Raw genomic sequence first — 27,170 nt, 5'->3', positions numbered from 1 at the left:
CACCACCCACGTACACATGCAGAAGGCACAAATACACACACACTTGGATAGATATATATAGAAAATGTAGAGGATATGGGTAGGTATGTTCATCACATGCTCCATGTGTTGTTTCACTGATCAAGGTGTTAAATACTGAAAACACTTTGCAAGCCATCATATCACAGCACATATCCATATGGTGTTTTGACATAAAAAAAACCATGATTTATTTTTACATCCTGACCTAACTAATCACTCACATAACTGATTTTAATTGTGATGTTTTTACCATGAGCTGCCCACATTGTTAAAAATACTGTAACTATCAGGAAGTCTAGTGTCCCTCTAGCAGTGTCACCAAATCCTCCACCCACTTTGTTTTTAAAATAAGACATGTAAGTGGTGTGGAGTTGACAGAACAGGATGAAAACACCAGGTGACTGCAGAGAAGTCTGCCACAGTCTGTGATTCAGCTGTCAGGAATTGAAAGGAAACCAGACACTACAGATTACACATCACTGGCTACAAGGTTCAGCCACAAAGACAGGCCATTGTTGGTGTCTTCAGTAGTCTAGTCTGTGGTTACAGATTCAAAATTAATATGGAATCAGGACTGTCCAAAGTACTGTCTTTTTAACGTCTCTGTTTATGTTATCGGCATGTCACTGACTCATTTAATCTGATTCAGTTAGTACCACCACAGTAATTAAATATTACATAAAGGAGGTGTTGAAGGGTTGTTTTTTATTCACTTAGTCATCGTTATCAGCGTCATCAAATATTTTTAGCTTTTATATGCTTGATAGGGATTTAAGGAGACCTGTGGGCTGGAATATGTTTTCTGTTTTGCGTAGTAAAGTTGCTGAGAACGTAATGAGTTTATTATACATAAAAAGGAAAGATTCATGAATTATCATGTGGAAATAAATGTTACTTTTGGTTTAAAGTACCATTTATTCCCAGATTTGAATAAAACACTTTGGCTCGAAGCCAGAGTCAACTGCACTGCCTTTTCACTAACAGCTGCAACTGTATGCTCCATTTAAACCCCACCAATATCGAAATCTTTACAAAAACTCTCACATTCTCTCCTCAAATACAAACTCAGCTTTTTTTGTCGATAGTTAAATATTGACATGAGTCTTCTATAGCTGAGTGTGTCAACATCTCACAGTTATTGGACCATCTGATAAGCCCTTTACTTTTCAATACAGAGTAAAATACTGAGGGTCTGTTCTTCACAGTGGATGAGGGAGTAATTCCAGATTTTGCCACGATCTGAAGCGTGTTTACACCTGAAAAAACAAGAACAGCTTGTTTGGAGTGTAAATGTAGTCTAAACCAACTGAAGGAAAAAGGACCCCGGGATGCATTTTTTTGTGAATAAGGAAGCACATGTTCACACCCAGCAGTTACTCATGACTGGAAGGACAAGCGTACCAAAATTAACTTAGCGTGATGTTGGAGTCAACAAGTTCAAATGCTTGAGAGGATAGAGGGAGAATATTTCAAGAGTCTGTAAAAGGATGTACAAGGATACTGAGGTACTGAAGCAGAGAATCAATAGTGTTGCAGTTGAATAGAGGCTCAAAGTGTAAGTTACAATCAGGTTTGTTTCTTGCTTTGGCTTCATATGTGGCCTGATGTGTACTGATTTGAGGTAGAAGACTATATACAGATCCTTATGCTTTGTTATGATGTTCATCAAACATGTAGATGAGAGCATTTAATGTTGTTTTACTGTTCAAAGAAGCTGATTGGCCTTTCTTTTACATACATGTTGGCCCAAATGTTTATGTAAGTAATTAAGGCAATTCATGCAGCGATACAATTTTAAGTTTCTTCTCGCCATCCCCTTCACTGTTGTTTTTGCTTGTTGCCATTGAAAAACAAACAACATTGTTTTTAGCAATGGACTTATTGTATGTGTGGTCTTCCCTTCTTAGATAAATAGACACTGGAGCCTGTTGTGTTATGCTTATTTAAAACTTATTTGGTTGTTCATCCACAGCAGGGTGGCAGATGTTATTATCTCAAAGGTCCAGTGTGTAGGATTTAGGGGCATCTACTGGCAAAAAATGTATGTAATATTCATAACTATATTTTTATTAGTTTATAGTCACCTGAAAATAAGAATTGCCGTGTTTTCATTACCTTAGAATGAGCCATTTATCTATATCTACATACGAAGCGGATCCTCTCCCACAGAGTCTGCCATGTTGCTCTACATTAGCATAGAATGAACAAACCAAATACTGGGTGTAGATAGGGCCGTTCACGTTTTTGTGTTGGCCACCATAGTTCTTTTTCATGCTCAGCGCATGGGAGAAGTTTTAGTTCTGCAACCTTAGCGCCACAAAATCCTACACACTAGACATTTTAGGGAGCAAAGCAGCAAGTGCAAACAAACCCTCACGCCTTATCACACCTTAATAAAGCAGATGTGTGCCCTATTTCCTTGATCACTCTTACAGGTATAAAGTGTTATTATGTGCGAAGTGATGAGAATTTTCGATTTACATAGGAGCATTTTTCAAAGCAGCACTTAATGTGACTATGATGGTTAACTACATCTTGAACCCACTTTAACACTGCATTTTTCAGTTTAATTATAACTGATTGTAACTGTAATGCTAAACAAAAATGAAACACACACAAACACTAATATGCGATTATATGCTGCAGTACACAGAGCAGGGCATTGAGACAACTGTCTCAAATAACAAGCTGTTTGTTGGTTAAATGTTAATGTATTCTGTAATTGATTTCCTTGTTAATCAAGCTATGAAGCAGAAAATAACCTCAGATTTAGAAGTGATGATTCTTGCTGTGTGTCCTACACTAGAATTTGCACCCAAGTAAGATCAAATGAGGATAATGATAAGCAAAGCAGATCTAGTTGATTGATAATGCTGGACATGACTAGTCTTGCATCACATTACTAAGTTTTTTTTTTTTTTTTTTTTACATTTGACAAAAATTGTTATTAAAAAAATTACAAAATTTTAAATGGTCTACTAGCCTGCCTTTCTTTAAAAAGCTCATCAGTTACACTAACACATCTGAATCTCAAAGAAGTATTTAATTGTTGGAAAGATGGTCTTTTCATAATACCAGGCTGTATATGCGGTAAAAAGATGCCACTAATTTTGAAATAGTGACACATGACTAGAGAAAACAGAGAAAAAGGACTGTGGCATTCACTTTTGCTCAGAGGGTGGACAACCTACAACCACTGAAATGCACTGCACCGCACCAGACCAGACTAATAAACAAATGATCAAATATTAAAAACAAACAACAAGGCACTGGTTAGGTGGAGGAAAGTTTACCACAGTTTATTTACACTTTACACACACTACCCACAATGTTTTGATACAAAGCTCATTTAAAATAGGCAAAATATCCCTTTAAAGGAAATTAAGGCATTTTTTAAACCCTATTTTTCCATGTCTTACTGTCTAAGTAGAAACTTTGGGAATGACAGTTTTTGAAATTGTTCCAGTATTGAGCTAGGGCGCTGCAGCCGGCAGCAACTTAACAGGCTGCAATGTAATCTTTGAGGTGGGAGCGTGCCTATGTTCCAACAGCCCTATGTTCCCACAGCCCTGTGTTCCCACAGCTCTATGTTCCCACATTGCCTTTTTCATAAATTTGTATCAGATTTTATCCCCCTTTCTCCCAATTTTGTAGCCAGTGGGCTCTGTGCACCAGCTCCCTTACTTCCTGAAAGGTAGTATTTCCTGTTCTACACTATTGCATTAAGTGATTAATCAGGTGTGCGGCACACCCAGCACACACCTGATTAATCACTTAATTCCTCCACTACTTCCTGAAAGGAAGTAGTGGAGCTGGTCCACAGAGCCTATTACACCCAACCTATTATCCAGTAGCAATGGACTATCAATCAATCAATCAATCAATTTTATTTATAAAGCCCAATATCACAAATCACAATTTGCCTCAGAGGGCTTTAAAGCATACGGCATCCCTCTGTCCTTAGGACCCTCACAGCGGATGAGGAAAAACTCCCCAAAAAAAACCTTTAACGGGGAAAAACGGTAGAAACCTCAGGAAGAGCAACTGAGGAGGGATCCCTCTTCCAGGACAGACAGACGTGCAATAGATGTCGTACAGAACAGATTAACATAATAAATTAACACTAATCCATATGACACACTAGGTGGTTTTCCATCCAAATGTATCGCCAATGTATCGCAAATTTTGTGAAAATACGCAAAAGAAAATGCAAATTTATGCACGTTTCCATTCATTATTGTTTTGCGAGTATTGGGAATCAACAGGTCGAGCAGAAGGTGGTGCTTCTAATGAAAAATAAAAATGCAAAAGAACACCTGTAGAAGAAGAGGGCGCAGTGAGATGACGTAGCGTCTCATGTCCACAACTGATGTAAACAATTACCGGCACATCCATGACTACGACGAGATGGAGAGATTCCTTGGGAACTTCTTGGCTATTGCGAGAGCTCTCATCACACTCATACCAGCGTTGTCAGGGTAGCCTACATAATGCCGTGATGTCTGTGTTGGTACACCAGGCAGCGCACATGATGCAGCAGTATTCAACACATCCAGTCTATTCAGTTAAGTTGTGAAATACACTCACCTGACACTGGATTAATTACCTCTCTCTAAGTTAACACAGGTGTGTGTGTGAAATAGAAGTAGGATTTGGTAGCCTACGTCATTGTTTATTCACTAAATCTGTTTCCAAAAGTCGCATTTTCCTAATATCGATACGCTGTCTTTTCCACCCCCTCCAAGCTTAAAAACTTTTTTGCGATATTTCTGCCTTTTTTCGAATTTCTGGCGTTTCCATTCAAGTTTTTTTTCGCAATTGTTGAAAATGCGAATAAAAATAGGTGGATGGAAACCCGACTAATGAGACAGAAAGAGAGACAGAGAGAGACAGAGACAGAGATGCAGGACAGACGTAATGACAGTAGCTTACAACAACATTAATGAAAGTAATAATATTATAATTAATAATAATATATTAATATCTGGCAGTATACAGGTGTGACAATAGTCATATGTGTATAATAACAGTAGAAGTATGACTAATGACTAATGATGGCAGCAGCAGCAGGAGGCATCTGACAGGACCACGGCAGCAGCACAACCACACACGTCACACTATCCAGACACCGCTGCAATATGAGTTAACCTGAGAGACAGTGGAGCACAAAGGCTCCGGAGAAGAAGCTGAGTTAGTGACATCCAGAATGGCCGAGTTAGCAAGATGCAGTTATAGGATGAGAAAGAGAGAGAGAGAGAGAGAGAGAAGGAGAGAAGGTGCCCAGTGTATTATAGAAGGTCCTCCGGCTGACTAGGCCTAAGTCAGCCTAACTAGGGGCTGGTACAGGGCAAGCCTGAGCCAGCCCTAACTATAAGCTTCATCAAAGAGGAAAGTCTTAAGTCTAGTCTCAAATGTGGAGACGGTGTCTGCCTCCCGGACCGCAACAGGAAGATGATTCCACTGGAGAGGAGCCTGATAGCTGAAGGCTCTGGCTCCTGATCTACTTTTGGAGACTTTAGGAACCACGAGTAACCCTGCGTTCTCAGAGCGTTCTGGTGGGATAATATGGCACTATGAGCTCTCTAAGATATGACGGAGCTTGACCATTTAGAGCTTTATAAGTTAACAGTAGGATTTTAAATTCAATTCTGCATTTTACAGGGAGCCAGTGCAGAGAAGCTAAAACAGGAGAAATATGATCTTGTTTCTTAGTTCCTGTTAGTACACGTGCTGCTGCATTCTGAATTAGCTGGAGAGTTTTAAAGGAGTTACAGTAATCCAGCATTGAGGTAACAAAAGCGTGGACCAATTTTTCTTTTCAGGTCAGGATAGGCCTAATTTTCGCAATATTACACAGATGAAAAAATGCAGTCCGTGAGGTTTGTTTTAAATGAGAATTAAAAGACAAATCTTGATCAAATGTTACTCCGAGGTTTCTTACGGTAGTGCTAGAGGCCAGAGCAATGCCATCTAGAGAAACTGTGTCATCAGATAAAGAGTCTCTGAGTTGTTTGGGGCCAAGAACAATAACTTCAGTTTTTTCTGAATTTAATATCAGGAAATGGGTGCTCATCCAAGTTTTTATGTCTTATGGCAATTATGAAGTTTAGTTAATTGATTACTTTCTTCTGGCTTCATAGATAAATACAACTGTGTATCATCCGCGTAACAATGGAAATTTACAGAGTGATTTCTAATGATGTTACCTAAAGGAAGCATATATAGAGTAAATAGGATTGGTCCGAGCACAGAACCTTGCGGAACTCCAAAACAAACTTTAGTACGTAAGGATGATTCATTATGAACGTGAACAAACTGAAAACGATCAGATAAATAAGATTTAAACCAGCTTAGTGCAGAACCTTTTAGGCCAATTAAGTGTTCCAGTCTCTGTAGCAAAATTTGATGGTCAGTTGTGTCAAACGCTGCACTAAGATCTAATAAAACAAGTACAGAGACAAGTCCTTTGTCTGAAGCAATCAGAAGGTCATTTGTAATTTTAACTAGTGCTGTCTCAGTGCTATAATGCGCTCTAAATCCTGACTGAAATTCCTCAAATAAATTATTATCATGGAGAAAATCACACAGCTGGTCTGCGACTACTTTCTCAAGGATCTTTGAAAGAAAGGGAAGATTAGATATTGGTCTATAGTTGGCTAATACCTCTGGATCCAGGGTGGGCTTTTTTAGGAGAGGTTTAATTACAGCTACCTTAAAAGACTGTGGTACATAGCCTGTTAATAAGGATATATTGATCATATCTAATATATGAGTCTTAACTAAAGGTAAGACCTCCTTAAGTAGCCTAGTTGGGATGAGTTAGTTTAGATGAAGAAATCACTGTGGTCAATTCTTGAAGAGAAATTGGGGAGAAGCAATCTAAATATATATTAGGTCTTACAGCTGTGTTTGAGGTTAGATAGGTACTATCTGAGGACAGGTGGTTATGAATTTTGCCTCTAATAGTTAGAATTTTGTCATTAAAAAAGCTCATAAAATCATTACTGCTAAGGGCTAAAGGAATACAAGGCTCAATAGAGCTTTGACTCTCAGTCAGCCTGCCTACAGTGCTGAAAAGAAACCTGGGGTTATTCTTGTTTTCTTCTATTAATGCTGAGTAATAGTTTGCTCTGGCATTGCGGAGGCCCCTCTTATACATTTTGAGACTGTCTGCCCAGATTAAACGAGATTCTTCCAGTTTGGTCAATCGCCAATTCCTTTCAAATTTTCGCGATATTTGTTTTAACTTACGGGTTTGAGAGTTATACCGAGGAGCGAACTTTCTTTGCTTTGTTAACTTCTTTTTAAGAGGAGCTACAGAGTCGAGTGTTGTTTGCAGCAAGCCTACAGCGCTATCGACAAGATGATCAATTCGGGAGAGGTTAAAGTCGGCATGGGAAACCTCTGTTACTGAAGGACTTGGTATTGAATTTAACGACGGAGTAATCATTTCCTTAAATTTTGCGACAGCACTATCTGATAAACAAGTATAGTAACTGTTGCTGAGTGGTGTGTAATTCAGTAAAAAGAAATCAAAAGTAATCAAATAATGATCCGATAGCGAGAGATTCTGGTGAAAGACTGTTAGGTTATCAATTTCAATTCCATACGTCAGAACTAGATCGAGGGTATCTAGTTCTCTAGTTATCTAGACTACAGATGGAATGTAGCTTTTAGCTAAATCTGGTGCGTCCATCTCTTTGTTTATTGCAAACATTTAATGTAAGTGCACATTGTGAAAAAACAAAATTTAAAAATAACATTTGAAAAATATAGAATATTATAAGATTTCTTTTTTCTGTTTTGTTTGATATTTGTTTGTGCATAGACATATAAGTTACGTAGGTACATTATGTATGTACATATTTATGTTTGCGTATATATACTACATACATACGCAAACATAAATATGTACGTACATAATGTATGTATTCAGGTACAAATGCATGTGTGTGTATGTATGTATACGTATATATGTATATGTATATATGTATGATTAAGGAAATGAAAACAAGGGTTCGGTATCTATAAGCTCTGCTTCAGCCGAAACCCTTTTCGGTCAGCCTATTTTATTTTTTCTTGTAATGATTGTGATTGTGACGATTTCTGCTGCTGCTGATCGAAATAAAATTACTCATTCATTGAGTGCTTCCAAAAAATCTTGTGGGAGGATAGGGCTTAAATTGAAGGGAAATGTAGGAACACAAGACCTAATTTTGAAAATGTCCTAGAAATGTGGGAACATAGGGTTTAATTTTGAGAAAAATCTTAGAAATATGGGAACTGTGGGAACATAGGGCCTAATTTTGAGAAAAATCTTAGAAATGTGGGAACATAGGGTTTAATTTTGAGAAAAATCTTAGAAATATGGGAACTGTGGGAACATAGGGCCTAATTTCGAGGCCGGTTCTACGCAGGGGCAGGAGGGGGGAATGCCCCCTTAAACAAATGTCTTGCCCCCTCAAATCAAATCCGCCGAAAAAGGCACAAAACTGAAAAGTATTCTCATCTGTCTCCACTCCACTCCGTCCTGTGTGCCGGCTGTGTGTGATCTAACGTTACTGTCTGCAGTCAGCAGAGACCCTCCCCCCAGTAAACACCCAATCACTATTTAGTATGCAAATGAGCCAAGATGCATCGGCGTCAGGTTTCTCAGTCTCAGTGAGGCAGAATGCAGCAGTAAAGTGAAGCTCCATTGAACTCGTCGTAGCGTCTCGTGTCGTGAGATACTTAATATATAGTTAACAACAAAGTGTGAGCATAGAGAGTGAGCCTGTCAGTGCAAACGTTTCTTCAATCACACAAGCACAGCGAGAGATGAGTGCCTGCTGCATGTCACATACTGAGGACAAATGCCCTGTGTGTGCCAGACCCCTACATAAAGCCCCGCCCAGCCTCTAGTTCTGCACGCTGTTTTTTGATAATCACAGCTTTTTTTTACAAAGCTTTTATTAACTTTTCACTCCTGCAGCTTTCAGCAGCTCAAAGGAGAGTGGAGAGAAATCTATTAAATTGCTAACAAACAAAAAACCCAAAAAACAACAAAAAATGACAAAAAACAAAACAAAACAAAAAAATATAAAATGTTCTGCCCTGTCCTATATCTGTTGTGTTTGTTAGTTCTGCTAGTTTGAGAAGTTTTTTTAATAAGACTAGCTTTGGTAAATACTGGCTATAGTGAGGTTATTGTAATTATTAGGTTCAAATTTATTTCATATGTCTAGATGCCTAATGGCCATCCAATAAGATAAATGTTAAGATGTTGGTTGTGCCTCGATGAAGGATATTTTTATTTTATATTTTCTTAATTTTTATTTTATTTTTTGTTTATTTTATTTTTCAGTTTTCCTCCCTGAGGGATTGCCACCTTATTGTGGTCAGGGGTTTTGTGTGCCTCAGTGACCCTAAGAGCTATACCAGCAGGAGCTTAGTCTTAAGGAGGGACACCCAAGTTGGACAGGTCTTAGGGTAGAGGTCTGACAAAGTGCAGTCCATTTCTTTAGGTTGGGGGTTGGACACACTAACAACAACCCAATTCCATGTAGAAAACACTGTTATCAACAACAAAACAAGCGGTGAGCACATTTGAGACCACCGTGCTTTGACACCCTCTATAGGGTGTCAGCTCTACCTATGGCAAAAATGTGTTGGAGCATGATGCCCCCTTCACATTTATGACTGCCCCCTCATATGTGCCTGCCTAGAACCAGGCTTGCCTAATTCTGAGAAAAATCTTAGAAATGTGGGAACATAGGGCTGTGGGACCATTGGGCTGACCCCCTTTGCTTTGGGGAAACATCCCACCGTCGATGTATGGGCCTACATCTGCTAAAAGTTTTTGTCACCGACAGGCTCCAATTGTTATTATGGGTATGTCTGACAACATTATTAAAATGATCCTACAGAGAAGTCAAACATTTTTCTCCACCTTTCTCTTGATCTAGTCTGTTTGTTATTGTTTCCCTGCAAAAACTCAGCTTGCGAGACCTTAGAATGAGACGTCCCCTTGAGCAAGACTGGGTTAGGTACAATAATAAACAGGCCAGACCAAGTGAAATGTAAAAAAAACTTATTTTGATTCCTCTGTTGGGAAATTATCTGAGTCTGTCCGAGGCAAAAACAGGCACTTCTAGTGGCCTTACATTGACCTTGCACGATTGCGTAGAAGATTACACTGCAGCCCGTTTCCAGGCTACCAGCTGCAGCACTGTCACTCAGTACTGGACCAGCTTCAGAAATTAAGTTCATTACATTGCTTGGTTGTCACTTATTGGTTTTATATGCAGAAATAACCAAATACAGGAGGGTCCAAAATATTCTCATTTCGGCATTGTTTCCTGTCAGGTGGCAGTGATACAGTATTTGTCTTTCAGTTGTAGGTGACTTCACCATCACATCACATTTATGCTGCTGACCGCATCTTATGTGTTTTGATGCTGTGCCGAGTGTGATGTGAATTTGAATGGGATGTGGACAAAGACTTGACTGTCAGGGAGAGAATGATCCAGACTGACAGAGAGATGATTTGAATCTGTCGCCAACCATTCCCTTTCAAGTGAGCCCTTGAATCACACAAACACACACGCAATCACCAGTGGATCTTGAGCGACTGGACTCAGAGACTCCTTGCATTTTAATTGATTCCACCCAGGGCCTCTGGCCACAATGCTGATCTGCTGATCTTAGCCTTGCACAAACAACCAGTGTGTTGCCTTCCCTGAAACACGAAGAAGAATCAGGCCAGAGCAAGACAATACAGCATACTATGAAGTAGATATTTTCAGAACAGTATTTACAAATATACCGTATACTTTATGAATGAATGAATGAATGTTTTTTTTTTCTTCGGTTACATACATCTAGAAAAACAAAGACTATCTCACACAAAATTTCTCACAGTCCGACACCGAAAAAGGGAATAGGGAATAATTTTTGCCTATTCTGTATTACCCAAAGGATAACCCAGAATATCAAATATACCAAAGAAAGGAAATAAATTGATTCATTTTACATTATAATTTAAGGCTTACACAGTTTTAAATCAGCACTGAGTCCATTCCATAACTTGACTCCCAAAACAGAAGCACATCTGTATTTTACATTAGTTCTCACTCTGCATTTTTCATAAATAAACAACCCTCTTAAATTATAATTTCTTTCTCGTAATCAAAAAAAGGGATGCTATAAACGATTGATTAGCATTTTCCTGATAACCTGTATGTATGTATGTTTATGTATTATTCTGAAGGCTCTTTTCTGAAGTTTAATAATAGGATCTATATTTATTTTGTATGCATTTTCCCAAATTTCAGCACAACAGGACATGTATGGCATTATAAGTAAACAATACAATATATACAAACATTTCTTATTTGACAACTCCCTTGTCTTATAAAGAACAGCAATAGGTTTAGATCGTTTTACACAGATGTAAGGCCTGTCACACTGGGAGAATTTTTAACTCTCATGCAAATTCTCCAACCGTACAACAAAACAAGGATATTAGCAACTTTTTAACTGCTACCTCTGCTACGAGACTAAGAAACTTGATGTGACATTTTAATTTCTAATATTTTACATTTCACAGCGATGATCAACACAATAGAGAAAGAAAAAAAAAATAGCCATTAATGTTTTATATTATGAAAAATACCTGACTGCAGAATTGAATTGAATTGATTGATTGATTGATTGATTGATTGAATTGACAGATAATAATCAATCCAATCAATCAACCCAATTTAACAACATCTACCACCTAACAGGCTAGTAGCAAGTTATATTTTCTATGCATAGAACTTTTTTTGTAATTATTTCACATCTTTCAAATCATTTGGATGTCATGAGTTAAAACTGCTGCAGTCTTTGCAGAAAATTACAGAATGGGCTTATATATTTTACACCGCCCACTGTGACAAGCCTAACTGTTAGTACTGACATTTTGTAACACACTCATAAGTCAGCTCTGACTTTTTAAATTTTTTTATTTCTATTCAAGCCTTTTGTACTGGAGGTCACCCACTGTGTGGGCATTCAAAGAAGAAATACATATAGACTGCTTGACTAAGTGGCAAGGCCTGTTGCTTGTAATCAGTGTACTGCCACAGGTCAAAAACTGATTTTTCTCTCAGTCTGGTGGCTCAGTGTGGGTGCCTGAGCATAAAAGCCCTCTCACCTCGAAGTAAGCTTGAATATTTGGTTTTTGATATTTTTTCCTGTTCTTTTTTTCCTCCTCACTGATGTAGTTTAGTCGATTTGGATAGTAGTGAGAAAAAGAGGCAGACAGAGAGACAGGGCAGAAATCAATTGGAATTCCTATTGACATGTTATTGTTTTTTTCCCAGCAACAGTGGTGCTCTGTGCATGTGTCTTTGTGTGCACAAGCATTCAGACTTCTACATAACACTAACACACTCACCTATTTTTAAACTTTCTCATGTTCATGATCTTCAGTCTTAGTCTGCATTAATGAATAGAAACATGATTGGCTGAAATGTCAACAACAATATTTAGTGTGTCTTTATAGCATATCTGATGTATATGTAGGCATTCACTCTAAAGTATTTAAGTGTGATTTTTTTTTTTCCATATCCACTCACCTTCGGCTTCCTTGCCTCAGCCAAACTTGTGCACCACTCATTTTATAACACATATGACGGAACAAGCTGTCTCTGCTCATGGTGTCCAGTGTCTCACCACAGTATAAATTTGTATAATTAAAAGTGTGACACTTATAAACCTTTTAAAATCTTTTTTCCAGTGTCAGTGAATGACAGTATTGCTAATAAAACGGTAGTGGCTTGTAATTGCTGAGAGTGAAGTCGCACAGTTGTCTTAGTCTGAGGGAAGTTCCTTTTTGGTGATTTAGTGTGGCTTGAACAGCGCAATATGCAGTCTTAGCACCGTTTTTTTTTTATATGGAAATTACTTCATTTTCCTGATCTCAGTGAGATGTAAATAAGCTTTGTTGTCAGGCTAATATTAGGTATACTGTTGCTTTTTATATGACCTGGATGACACAAAATACGTGTTTATTGTAAATTTCAGAACACATACGGGCAATAAGACGCAGCATTTTTCAGTTGAAACACTTCAGTTACATCTGGTTGCTATGAGACAGAAAATCTACAGAGCACAAGGTAGAGTACTTCCTCTGGCCCTTGCTCTTAATGAAGGGAAGGCTGAAGCACGTAGGGAGAGAGGACAGACCTGCCAAACAGGCAGCACTTAGTGCAGAATAGGTGCCCGGCGCCTCATCATGCTGCTAGTGTTTGTAGTATATTGTAAATACAGTGTTCCCACTGCAAAGAATTCAAACAATATGCTAGCCTTATGAAAAAAGGTGGACATAGCAGTTGTAGCTGTTGCCTGCCATCCCCTGCAATTGCCTTGGTGTAAAATTAATATTGTGGCCATAAGAAATACTTGTAGCATACTTTTTTCCTCATTTGGACATATTAATTTATTTATTACAAAAGTTGAAATGTATTTTGAAAGAAGGCTGGAACTGAACTTCTGCCTTGGGTCATGAGTTGTCTTGAGTCTTTCCTCCCCAGTGCACCTGAGATCTGTGGACTGGTTCAACAGTTCACCATATCAGAGCCCATGGCTGCTGCTGCTGTAGATATGATAAGTCAGTCTTGCAAGACTGTCTGGATGATTCTGCCCCGTGGGTTTGAGAGTACATTGTGAAACTGACATGAGATGTGCTCACTCTGCATACTATCAATCTGTTGGATTTCTGATTGAGTTCTCTAGCATATCTGCAATATGTAAAACATTACTGAACAAGCTAGTGTTGGCTGTGTGGAATCCAAGCTCTGCATATGTTTATCATTTAGCAATAATGCTTTTCTAATTAATCAGTCATGCATACATTTAATTCACAATCTTTACAGATTTGAAACAAATTATTGTCTCTGTTATCTCTGTCAGAGGATTTGCAACTATGCTGTTCAATTTAAGATGCATCTGAAAACACAATTTATATGTGAAAATGTCTTGCTTCCAGACATCTCTGTCCAAACTGAAAATCCAAAATGAGAGAGAAACTAAATCTCTTTTTCTTCCTCCTCTCTCGCCTGGTAGCTCTGCAGCAGGTTAAACCTTCGTCCTGTGGCCTCCTACTCTCTATGATTACTCATATTGTGTTTCATTAAATCTGAACATGCATTTTGTTCTCACTTGCAATTTTTTTCCTGCAGTGTCAGACAACTGAACGGAAATATTTGATTGTGGCTCATAAATGTTACACAATCACCTTGCCCTGAGCTGTTTGCAAGGTGTGGGTAGCCACTGATGCCAAGTAAGGTGGACAGAAATCCCTAGAGGGACAAGGTAGTCACGTTGTACATTTTGAATTGGAACACTGCCACATTTCATGTACACACGCAATCATAAGACACAGCGTAAACACTGTCAAGTACACGCAATGATGAGAAAGCGAAGTAACAGTGCTATGGATAAGAAGTAATTAAAAGACAGGGTCATTCTGATCATTGCAGGACTGGTCAATGTGGCTCTGTGCTGTAACTCGAGGAATATTGGCATGTAGTGATTAAATAACTGCTCCTGTACCAGATCCAACTGGCTCTGTTTTCATGTTGTGTCGTATCCCCCTCCTGCTGATTTCCACCTGCTTTTAAGGATGCGCTTAGAGATCTTACTTCCTCTGGTAACCATACCTGTGTTCTAACTGCCACAGTCAGTAAATATAGTATTCCTGAGCTTGGGTATCATGTTAGGGTGTGTTGTTTTGTACACATTAGGAAATGACTCAGTAAGGATGTACAAAAACTGCAATAAAAAAACATTAAACAAATTACTAACAAATCAGCCAGTGTTTAAATTGCCATCTTTTGAGAGTGTGCAGTATGATTACAGGGTTTCCAATAGTGTGTTGCAAGCAAGGTGGCCCGCCCGACCTAAGTTGACCCCCCGCCTGGCCTAATCATCTATGATCTTTTTTTTTTTCTTTTTTTTTTTTAAAGTGATTTTAAGATGTTTTTTAAACTACAGTAACCAAGAGAGTAAAGAAAACCACCCTGCTAATGTTGTAATAAATGGTGTTAAAAATTAAACTGACTGCACACACAAGCACACGCACACACAGCACATAGCCGCCAGCCTTTGACTCACGACAGCTACAGCTAACAGGGTATTTGACCCAAGTTAATGAGGTAAGGTGGCTAGTATTAAGGTTAACACTACCAGTTAGCCACCACCAGAGTTTTAGTGGTTAACAGTAATATCACAGTCAAAGAGTCAACAGCTGATGTTTGCATAAACAATGAGTGAGCTGACGATAACATTATGTTAATGATTAGGAGTCAAAACTCCACAATAGTTGTTTGCAATTTGTCCTTGGCAACATGCTGCACCTTTCCCCATGACACCTGCATCTTGTCTGGTAGACACACCAGCTAGCAGGGCCATTTCTAGCTTTTTAGGGCCCCTGTGCAAAATCATCTTTTCTCCCCTTATTTCAGCCACTCAGGAATACAGACCAAATCTGTTTCATATTATATATGCATGTGTCCAAATGCTGCTTTTCACACATAAAATTATATATTTTCATTTAACATTAAAATAAAAACAATGTCTGTCACTGGTCCCTGACAAAAAAAACACATTTCCACCAGGCTTTGCTGGGTCGCACTGCGTTGGGTTGCCGGCCACATCAAAAGATACCTTACACCTGGTCCAACAACTTTTCTGTCAGAAAGCCCTGGATTAGTATTTATATTGTTAATGTATACTGAGAATGGACAGCCTTAGGGCCCAGTTGGTCCATGTTGTCATATTTACAAATTCTTCTGAGGGTATTCAGGCTGTTTTACTTTTCAAAAATTTAAAATGTAGCTTAGTGGTGTGTTTGTTGGACAGCACAACCAAACGTATGATATGGTAGGACATGAAGGTCTTGCATAGACACATCTTGTCTAATGTTCTGTATTTATTGTTCTAGTGTGTTACTTGTTGGTCTTGTGCCCTGTTGTCATCGACTTGTGAAGCACATCATGATGCTTGCTCTATAAGATGATACATGATACAAATTAACTTTCATCATGTCATTTTCTGGTGAGAGAAAAGCTGCCAAAGATCATTTTTGGTTCATGGACCTTGGACCTTGGAGGTTATAGGTTTCGTTGTCAGTCTCAGGTTTTTTTTGTGAGCTTGCCCTTTATAAAAAAATCTGTGAGAACCTCAGACCTTGTCAGATCTTCTTTAGCTCTCTGGTTATGTTTGAATTAGAATGTTTAGTAAGTATGACTGACCTTGCTGTGTGCCTGCTTGAGTATGTGTGTGTCTGTGCATGCATGTTCTTGGACTAGTGATATTTTGTTGGCTCTCATGCAGTAGTAGACTATTTTAGACAGAACAATCTGTTAAAGCATACAGCAGCAATCCAACCAGTAAAATGTGAGGAGGTTAAGAGGGCAGAAAGAAAAGGCCCTGACACACCAAGCTGATGGTCCACCATTGGTCAATGTCGGGTCATCACTGAGTGCTTTTTACCCTAGTTTTTGTGGTGTGGGCCAATTGGTGCCATTGACAATAGTCAGCCCTTGTCGACTGTTTTTCAGTCAATTCAGGATGACACATTGTCGTTGGACCCAGCAAAGCCAGTCAGTGAGAGAAATGACTCTGACTGGCAGTTCAGCTCAATGCACATGAAGAGAAATGGAAGTGAAGAAAGCATCTATAGATCTGTCTTTCTGCAAGTTAAAAATGACCCAGTTATTATTTTTTTATCTGATCAATTTTGTTTTTTCATTATTTATTTTGGTAACAAACAGGATAAGGCCTGGTATTAGATTAGTATGTGGTGATTAACGTGATTAACATAATTTGCCTTATTCATACACTAAGCTGCCTGTTTATGAGGTACACCTAGCTAAAACTAAAGCAGTAATACAGTCCTGCAATAAATCCTTCTTTTTTTGAATGTTACAATATTCTGTTATTGTTGAACCTGTTTTAGAGAGGTGTTAACTCAACTGATGATTCCTTTGGAGGTTGTAGTTTTAAGTGCTGTAGTTTCGTGTGGCATTATACTGAGAGCTGCTTCTAGGTGAACAACATTGAAACACCTCTACTATTAGAGCATCATGTTATAAATTGAATGAAATAAAAATCCTCACAGTGGTAGTTTGAAAGAAAGCTATTTCTGACAATTGAATGACATTTAACTGTAAAGCCAGGCGCACACAGGTTTGCTCCTCATCCGTGCTTGCATGGATGTTTTGCTATGAACTTAACTTCCCTGAGGTGGGAGGAGAGGCACAGTTGGGGGTGTGTCAGCAATCATCAAGCATCACAGTGCACCTTTTTCAAATCCAGTCATCCTTTATAACCCGATTTGACATTGCACCACCTGCCTGCTTATACCAGGCCAGTGGCACAAGCAGGCTGTGTCATTTCAGCCTCTGTGCAACCACAGTTGGTGTTCGTACATCCTCATGGAACCTATCGTAGCTTGTTCCACCTGGGATATATAAAATGACTTTATCGCAAACTTTGATTATAAATTGTTTTTTTTCAACCACCAGCATGAGACTCGTGTCAGTGTTTTGGTTCACACACAAAGAAAGACTCACAAACATGATGCATCGCAGACACCCCTCTGCCCTTCCAGGACACTTCCTTAGCATGTGCAGCCAGCATGTGTCTTACCTGCAGGGCTTCAGACCACTACTGTTAAGTCGCATTTTGTGATACAGCACCACCGAGACATATAAATGTCATTAAAATATGGACCGAAGAGGTGTTCGTGTGTTTCCAGCTCACGGTAAATAAGTCTTCATGTTTGATGGCGCAGTGGTAACAGTTTAACTTGATGAGTTAAATGATTGTGTCAGTGGTCGAGGCATGTGTTTTAGTATCTGTAGGGCTCAAGACCGCAACTATTTAGTTAAATTTTGCAACCATGGAGCACCAGTGGGACAAATACTATTAATACATGAACTAGAGAGCTGTGCGTGTGTTTACCATGAATAAATCGCCATGTCTAAAGGCAACAGTCTAACTTTTAACTAAGTTCTAACAACAACTGTTGACTGGAAGCTTCAAGTTTAAGTAAAAACATCAACACTTTCGACCCAAGTCAAGCCAGGTGCTTCAGCTTTTATTTATTTAATTTTGATAATGCTTTATTTAACTTTGTTAATAATTTTGTATTTTAGTAGTCTACAGCAGTTTAGAGTTTTCAAATATTGAGAAATATGTCATGTATCACAATATAGCCCTAAATATTGCAATATTAATTTTTAGCCATATTGTCCAGCCCTACTACAAAATGATATAACACAATAAGATCTTTTTTAGAAGTTGATAAACTTCTAATGAGACAAGCAGCAACAGGACAAAGAATAAAATGCAGGAACTATGGCAGGTGAAAAAATGAATTATATGCCCATCACCCTTTGTGTGATCATAATATTGGAGGAAAAGTGTAATGGTCATGTAATATTATAGTTATAGTATAATACCTAAAATCTTGGATTTTGTCTGTCACATTTACAGAACAGTACACCACAATCACTTACACATAGATATGTACTGTTTTTGCCTTTGTTGTGCTGAGTACACTTCTGTCCACTTCCTTGACTTTGTGATGTCATCAGACTGGGACGACCTGGGGTAGACTGCTTCTGTCAGCATGAGAGTGGATCAGCTGTTCTTCAACTGCAGTTCCTCATCAATGAGGTAAGCCAGACTCTATTACAGTTCTTAATGCTGTGATTGTTCAAGGTCTTGTTTGCCACTTTTTGGAACCCTGAAGTCACTGTCATAGCCACATGCTCCCAGAAACCTGTCCACTCCTTGGATTCAAGTGTCTTCTTTGCACTCCAATGTCATCTTCCTGAAATGCCGCGGTGGTGTTTTTAGATTTAGCCGTTTATTGGAAAGAAGAACTATGCTGCCCAGTGCAATAATATGACCCTTTTTCTTTGTTTTGCTTTATAGTTTCCGGTTGACAGTTGAGTTGAATTTACTGACTGTATAGTGGAGGACAATGCATGTGGGATGCATTTGTTTATCGGGATATTTTAATGGGATTTGAGAAAATATCAACAGAGGCTGATCTACTAATTCGTAACACCTGGAATTAATTTGACCAACTGGCAGAATAGTACAACATCCCCCATAAAGAAGATGGGACCTTCCTCTTAATTGCTAACCCACTTCCTGTTATAAAGTGATTTGTGGATGCAGTTTTACATAAAGTACTTTGCTCATGCAGATTTGCCCATTGAGATTGTTACAAATTAAAACTTTTAATGTTAAAAATTTACTGATGTAAATGAGTAACTTAAGCAAACAAAAAATTGATACCTTATTAAAACCTATATGGTCAGTAAATCTAAAAATGTAAGTAACATTGCCATTGGCCAGAAGTCAAGACTGTTGAAAACATGGTTGTCTAATCACTAACACTACATCAGTAGAAAAGATCTCAGTTGACCTTTTGGAAAACACTTTGTGTTTGAGAAAAGAAACTAGAGAGGAGCGATGAGATCAGAAAACAACACTCTTGGAAATAGGAGCTTATTGGAGCACCTTGGGTCATGTTGTGATTGCATAAACGATGAATTCAATTTCACGCCTTTGTTATTGCTCTTGACTTTAGGTGGGTTTGTTTTCAAATTCAATGTCTTTTCAGTGATGAGAAGTGCACCTGTGGTGCTAAACTTAATAGTCTGACAAACTTAAATGTTTTATGAATCACTTATTAACCCTTAATTGTTCATGTGAAGGTGCTGATGCACCTAATGATGTAAGGAGCCTAAACACTACATAACCAGTTGAGAGTAAAGGATCATCACCATGTGATCATGTTTTCCTCTCTGCCTTTAAAACCGTTTTTCATCACTGTTTTTTCTTTTTTTCCTACTGACAGACCAGTACTGTGTGGGTTGGCACATTACAGTGCTCTGCGTCAGGTAGTTGATTTTAGGACTTACACAGAAGCATTCTCAGTGCTTTGCGATTTGATGCCATATTTTGTTTACTAACAAAATACTGCAGGTGTATTGGAGAAAAAAAGGGCCCTCATGCAAGTTAGAGAGCAGAAGCCAAGTCACACGGGTCTGGAACACAAAGCTGTCTCTGTCTTTGTGTTCCTCTTTCTTGTTTCTCTTTTATTCTCCTGTAATTTACGCACTCTTCCTGCCTCTCAGCTTTTTTTCTTTGCCCACTCTATTTCTTTTCAAGCCCACTGGCTCTTTCAGCCCACTTCTCCATCACTCATTGGCCTACTTGTGATGTGTCTTAGGCAAATGGAGGTGGATGGGCCTCAAGAGGGGTGTGCATGTGCTTGTGTGACAGGTATTGACTTTGAATGTGTGGATGAGTATGTGTGTGGCACTAAGTATGTGTGTAAGCACCAAAATGTTTGTGTAAGAGTATATCGCATCAGTGTGGATCTGGTTGTGAGCATGCATGCTACGACAGTATGTGGGTTGAAGTGTGTCTCGTTTAATTGGTGGGGTTGTAAAGCATGTGTATTATAATGACTCAGTGCGTGCGTGCGTGCGTGCGTGCGTGCGTGCGTTCGTGCGTGCGTGTGCCACTGACACAGTTCTGTTTCTTCATATTTTCTTGCTATATTAACAGGTTAATATTTGCACAGTATTGCCTGGGTGTCTGTAGACCTGGGCGATATGGCTGAAGTTGTTATCACAATATTAAATTCATGTCATTTGTTATCGCTAATTATGTAATAAAGTCAAGATCATTATTTCTTTCAAGTTTCCATCCTAAAGGTTGATTTTTGCTCCTGACTGAAAGTTGAAGATACTAGACAGTAAATTGCAATTTAAACTGTTGTTTATTGTCACAACATGACAACATTTGCCAAACAGCAGAACAGTTCACAAATCTGAGGTAGATTAAAAACAATTATAATCAAAATACCTCAAATGAATAAAGCAATAAATAGACATGAACTCTTAAATCTGGTCAGGAGCATGTCAAACTCTTTGTGTTCATAGTTTAAAACATTTTGGTACTGTTTTAACTGACAATATGTAAACAATATAAATAGACAAAATAAATACCTGAACTGTAGTCTGTACTTTTAGTTTTAAACCCACAGTATGGGATTTCTGCTATTTCATAAACAAACTAAAACAAAAGACAAATTTGAATAACTTAGTGAAGTAACATGGGGTCATTTATTGCTGATGAATACCTGTATGATGTGACTGAGGCAGAAATTGTGTTTACGGACAAGGAAAAGAATTTAAGTTTTATTCACTTTTCGTTTAGTCATGTTTAGTCATTTCGTTCTAATAATATTGCCAGTTAGTCAATCACTTGCTAACATATCATTTGCATTAGATGAGGTGACTACACATACAGCCACTCTAACTAGCATTATATGGCAAATCCATAAGATAGCGCTGCTCTGTTATCTGTGGGCAAAACAGTCTTACTAAAAATAGCTTTATGAGCATATTGAATGTTGTTGTAATGTTATAACGTTACTGTACACATTATTGTGGCTGGTCTCATCTTTTTCTGCTACTGCTGCTGCTGCTCTGGTTAGTCTTCAGTCTTCTGGTTAATGGCAGGTGGAAACTGGTGATTGAGGTGCATTACCGCCCCCCTATGGGGGTATGGGTGGTCTAATTATATGAAACATTTACTGCATTTCTATTGAGGAAAATTATATTGAGATAATTATTGTTATCATTTTATCGCCCAGCCTGAGGTTTTTGCGTGTGTGCATGCATGCTACACGTGCAGGCACACTCCCGCTGGTCTCTCTTATTTTAACGACCCACAAATCACAGTGACCTCTGCAGGTTTCTCATCATTTGACAGAGTGAGTAATAGTACTGCATGTCATTGCCCTCTCTTGGATTCAGTACGTGGGCTTTCGGCCGCCTGGCTGATGGTTGACTTGCATATTCAGATTGGCCTCTTGACATTCACTGAGGTGTAATGACTTATTCCTATTAGATGTATGAACCCACACAAGAGACCACTTCTTGCAGGTGCCTGTGAATGAGGAGCATTGTGCATGTATTAAGGATGTATCTTTCTCTCACTCAAAAATCACACAATTCATGACATCGAGTTGTCAATAGATTTATTATGCAGCCATAATCCCATACCATGTCATCCTCCTAAGCCTGTCCCTCTTGCTATTTTATGAGGAGTATTATAAATTTTTTGTTTCACTGTGTTGGTGGAAGGTATGAATAGGCTAATTAATGTGTTTGTTTGCCTATTCTGAATTCATTATTTTGCTTGATGAATAATACATCTAAAGAGGCTGAGGGAGCTGCTGAGAGTTGGTGTCAGATGAGGTTGGATAGTGGGGTGTGGAGGGGGGAGTCTGCATAGGGAAGGAAAAGGTGAGAAGGACTGATGTGCCGTGCTGAGGGCTTGATTGAAGGAGTGGTCTGCAGGAGCACTGTAGAGATGTTTGTTTTCCAAACACTCGCCACCTGCTGCAATAATGAGGTACATAGCAACAGAAACCAGTGTTGGGAATTTATATAAGGAATATTCTTAAGAAAAACGAGCCATTTTTAGAAATTGTTAAAACTCATATTCAGCATTAAATCTTATTTTCTCTATGTGCACAAAGGTAGAGAGGACAAAGAGGAGTTACTGGTGAAGGACAAATAGAACAGATGTTAACACATCCAGGCAGCCAGACACACACCTCATTAACCTTTGACATGACCCAGAATGACCTGAGATTGGAGAGCCAAATTAGCTCTCTGCAGCTGATGAACCAACAGAAAGCGTAGTGATATTAACTTGTGCTTTTCCACCTGAAATTGAAATGTTCTTTATTGTTTTTTCATGTGCTATTGAGCTTAAAGTCTACAGAATACAGAATGATATTTATTGAAAGCTGTCTGGTAGATACGGTACCATGCCTGCACTACTGCCTTTTGTCAGCTTTGGAGAACTTTGATCATTATAGTTTCATGCAACACCTGCAGGGTTTTCTCTTAAAATAAAGAACTGGCTTCGTATCAGGCCACATACTGGCTGACATATTGATTGATTAACCAATTAAAGAGCCTCTCATGCACACACTAATGAGTGCTATAGACAGAAATTTTTACTGATATAACATATACAGAAGTACACAAATATGTACTTTGTTGGGTTTAAGAACATCCTCTTTTTTAGCAATATGAAATATGACTCTTTGTCAAGATATTAATTGTAAAGAAATGTCGGAAAAAGTTGACTCGGAATCCTTTTTTTTTTTTGTTAACATAAATGCATCTAAAGCCATCTTCCAGATGTTTTTGCTGTGCAGTTTTCTCTTGGCTCTGCTGATTGTCATTTTACTTGTGCTGAGTATTGTAAATGGGCCTGGTAGCCTTGCTTGTGTTACTATCGAGACATCAAGATAATTATACCGTAATAGAGTTGTGGACCCGACTCTCACCCCGTCTGCTTCACCTGCTCTCTTTTCTCCTCGTCTGGTACGATTTCTTTATTATCTGATGCTCCACCTCCTCTCACTCCTTCAAGTGACAGACGCACACCCCGTCAGCATAGGAAAGAATCTTCAAAACTTTCTTTTGATAACTGTGGAATGAAATAAAATATTAATTGTTCAAATTACTTTAATTTGAGGATGCTGTTATTGGATCCGTACAAATGGAACAGAATTTAAGAAATTACTGAAAACATAAAAATTCAACCAACATAAAACTGTTAGGGTGCAATTATATTATAATAGTTTAACTGAAATATTTAACTAAAACTAAAGACTAAAAGATATTGAATAGGGATAAAATTGGGGGGGGATCAGTAAGATTTCCTAATTTCCTTTCTAAGTGCCAGGTGATCATCAGCCCATTCCTCATCAGTCAGACTTGACATGGCTTAGGAGAAGCATATCCTCTCATTATGTATGGAGAGATGGGCATCAAACTAAATCTGGGGCAGTAGGTGGGAAATGCTCAAATAATTATGTTGTTTATTAAATCTTTTCTTCCTGTTGAATTAATTTCAGGAAGATTGGTTATTTGTCTGATAAACAAGGCTTCATTGCTCACTTTGTAAATAGGCTTTTGAAAATTAGCTGTCATGATTGTAAGTGAGATGTAATAGTCACCGGTGGCACTGAGAAGTGAAGGTCATTCATTCATATTGGAGGGGTAAAGGAAGGAATTAGTCACAGATGAAGTATTTGTACCAGGAAATGCTATATCCTTTTACTATCTGACCGTGTGTGTTTTTCTACATAAAAAGATGGGGATGCTGAAAATGGTTCCACATATGCACATGTTAATCAACAAAATGCCCAAGTAACTGTACAGGAGAGTGTTCATCCAAACTCATCTATGTTGATAAGAATAACATTTTTTCAATGAAAACATAACAGAAAAGAAGAAAAAAAATCCCTTTGTGCCTTAAAATGGCCTAGATGTAACTTTACATGTTCATTTTGTATGGATCTATGAATATGTATATGAGCCCAGCCCCTCAGCTGCTGCCTGCACCTGAGCGTACCTGCTCACCTTCCACTAATAATGTGTCGCTATTGCTAGATAAACCTTGTTCCCGATCACCAGCTCAGACAAGATGAAGTGGAAGTTAATCTTAGCTTGCAAAAGACAGCTTCTCCTCTACCCCACCTTGTTTTAGGCATAGTGTTCTGGGACTGGTGTCTTTGGTATGTTACGTAACAAACCCTGTCTGTCTGAATCCCTGTTTTTTAGGCTGTCATTGGTACATTGCTGTTGCATGGTGAAAATGCTCAGCTGTGGAGTTGACTGCTTATGTTCCTCATCTTTTTGCACATAAAAAACACCATATGTACATTTTACTAAGGTTCAAAACTTTTTGATTTGATTTTATCAGATTTGATTTCATTAGGATCCACATTAGCTGATGCACAACATCAGCTACTCTTCCTGGGACTTTATTTTAACTGGCGGGTGGAGGGTCTTTAAAATAACTGAAAGAACTGACTGAAAGATTATACAACAAATTATACAACAAATATTATACAAATTCACCAATATTGAAATCAATGGGAAGAATGTTTTCATCCTTCTCTATGCTGCACAGTCTTAATCCCACAATTAGGTTTGTAACCTAAAGATAATTCTCCCTGGGCTCCAGTCTTTACAGTGACGACCTTGTAGCAAAGTCGCACTGGGAATTTCACTGTAATTACAATCCTCAGAATTACTGCGGGAAACCAGCTGACATCACTGGAAAATAATCTCCTCTCACAGTTTTCGTACAATTTCATATGATGTCTGTTTGATTTTGCATCATGCGATCACACAAAACAGTTTATTTCAACATACTCTATGTACAAGTTGAACGGTTGTTGAAAATAGTCTCTGAATACAGCTGTCTATGTGATAGTGTCTGGAATACTATAGGAGTTTAATACAAAGGCATGCTTTATAAGACACATGTTCTTTGGATCTATGTTTGTAAAATGCCTGAAATAATGTAATTTTTTCAACATGAAACAGATTTTCTTAATGTTTTTTGTCCTCATAATTTGGTTGAACTAACCTTTCAAATAGTAGGACAAAAATCTTTTAATTTCTTCATTGATGGATGGCTGGCTTGACAAAGTTATATTGAACTGCATTGGACTGCATTCACATTTTAACACATGCTGAACTTTATATTTGGGTCTTGTGCTTTAGTTTAAAGGTTCTATACTAAACATAGCATTAGTGTGTTTATTGTAGATTGTTTGTGTTCCTCTATAAAATAAACTTAGCTATGTTCCATCAGTTGCTTCAGCTTTTAGGAGCCGTGTCCACCAGAGCATTTCTTTCCTGAGGACAGCATATTTCTTTGCAATGGGAGTGATGCATATTTACCCTTTACAAACGGCAGCAACCTGGTGAGACGCTGAGGGCAAATTTTGCACTGAGTGCTGAGCGAGGGGAAGATGTGTGTGAAGCATTCATGTCTTCATAGACATGGATGTAAAGTGTAGGTGCAACTTGACTGGTGCATGGAGGCATACAACCACAAGGTGGTAATTCCAGTTGCACTATGTCCTCACAATCTAATCAACCAGGACTACAGAGCTTTGGTTATTTCAAAAAGGCAAGAAGATATCCTCTGTGTCCCTATAATGGTTTAGTACTGATAATTCTTTTTTTTTTTTTGATTGAACCTTTAGGGGGCGCTGGTCACAGCCTGTGCAGATGACACGCTTCACTTGTGGAATCTTCGTCAGAGACGACCGGCTGTCCTCCATTCACTCAAATTCAACAGAGAGAGGTAAGCACCCGCACACAGACCTGACTCCAGTGAAAGATAGATTTGACTGTCCTGTATACAGTTTTACACAGGCAGTCAGGGATGAGCTCCCTAAAACGCCACCAACTAACCTTATGCACAGTAATGGCCATAATACTGTATTCTGCAATACTGTATTCTGAAACGGTTATCCCTTATTAAACACATGTATGATCTATAAAGCTCCTTTCAGAGAGACCCCTACACACACTGTAACCCACTGTGCAGGAATATCTCTCAGCTGCAGCTTTGGCAGCGGTCAGAGCTCTTCCACCAGTAAGACACATTTAATCAGTTCAATCTGGAAGACATTCAAGCAGAGTGTTGACAGGACAAGGCCAGCTCCTCTGTCCTGCCTCTGCCTCTGATCCTTTTTCACCCTGTCTGACAAACCTGAAAGAAAGATCCGCTGGCTCGAAGCTCTCTCTTCTGTCTCAGCTGGCCACCCCTTCTGCCTTGTAAGCCACCCCCAGTAATGCCACCACAGGCTGAGAGAGCTGACTTCCCAGTGGTTATTAGGCAGCTGAATTCATCACCTTTGACATGTTGCCACCGAAATCCTCAAGACACCTTATTCAGTTTTCCACGGCCACTACGATCTGGCATCAGCAGAGAGAGCTGGTGGAATGTTTAACAAGATATTGTATTGGCAGCCCAGTCAGCCTGGGCATGAAGGTAGATGAGTTGAGTGTAAATTTGATCATTAACGGTCAAATGAACAACATCTGCAAAGGTGTTTGTAAAGCCAGGACCCATGTCATGGTTCATGTTGTTGTTGGGGGTTTTGCAGATGTCCTCAAGCAGTGAGCCAGAGAAATCCTGTCCTGGAGCTCCCCCATAGCTGTTCCAAACCTGTCACCACTCAAGGGTCTTGGGGGTCAGAT

General features: G+C 38.8%; 1 protein-coding gene across 13 annotated transcripts in view; it reads left to right on the top strand.

Moving 5' to 3' along the window:
* Nucleotides 1-27,170, top strand: part of stxbp5l (syntaxin binding protein 5L) — a 186,541-nt gene that overhangs the window by 64,273 nt on the left and 95,098 nt on the right. For all 13 annotated transcript variants that reach the window (XM_033617890.2, XM_078174389.1, XM_033617889.2 and 10 more), the window contains exons 3-4: nucleotides 18,648-18,729; nucleotides 26,168-26,268. In XM_033617890.2, coding sequence (XP_033473781.1) covers nucleotides 18,648-18,729; nucleotides 26,168-26,268 — 183 coding nt within the window. The remainder of the gene's footprint in view (nucleotides 1-18,647; nucleotides 18,730-26,167; nucleotides 26,269-27,170) is intronic.

This window comes from Epinephelus lanceolatus, chromosome 14 (genome assembly GCF_041903045.1).
Source record: "Epinephelus lanceolatus isolate andai-2023 chromosome 14, ASM4190304v1, whole genome shotgun sequence".
Classification (NCBI taxonomy): domain Eukaryota; kingdom Metazoa; phylum Chordata; class Actinopteri; order Perciformes; family Serranidae; genus Epinephelus; species Epinephelus lanceolatus.
This window is presented reverse-complemented; position numbering and strand designations above follow the sequence as displayed.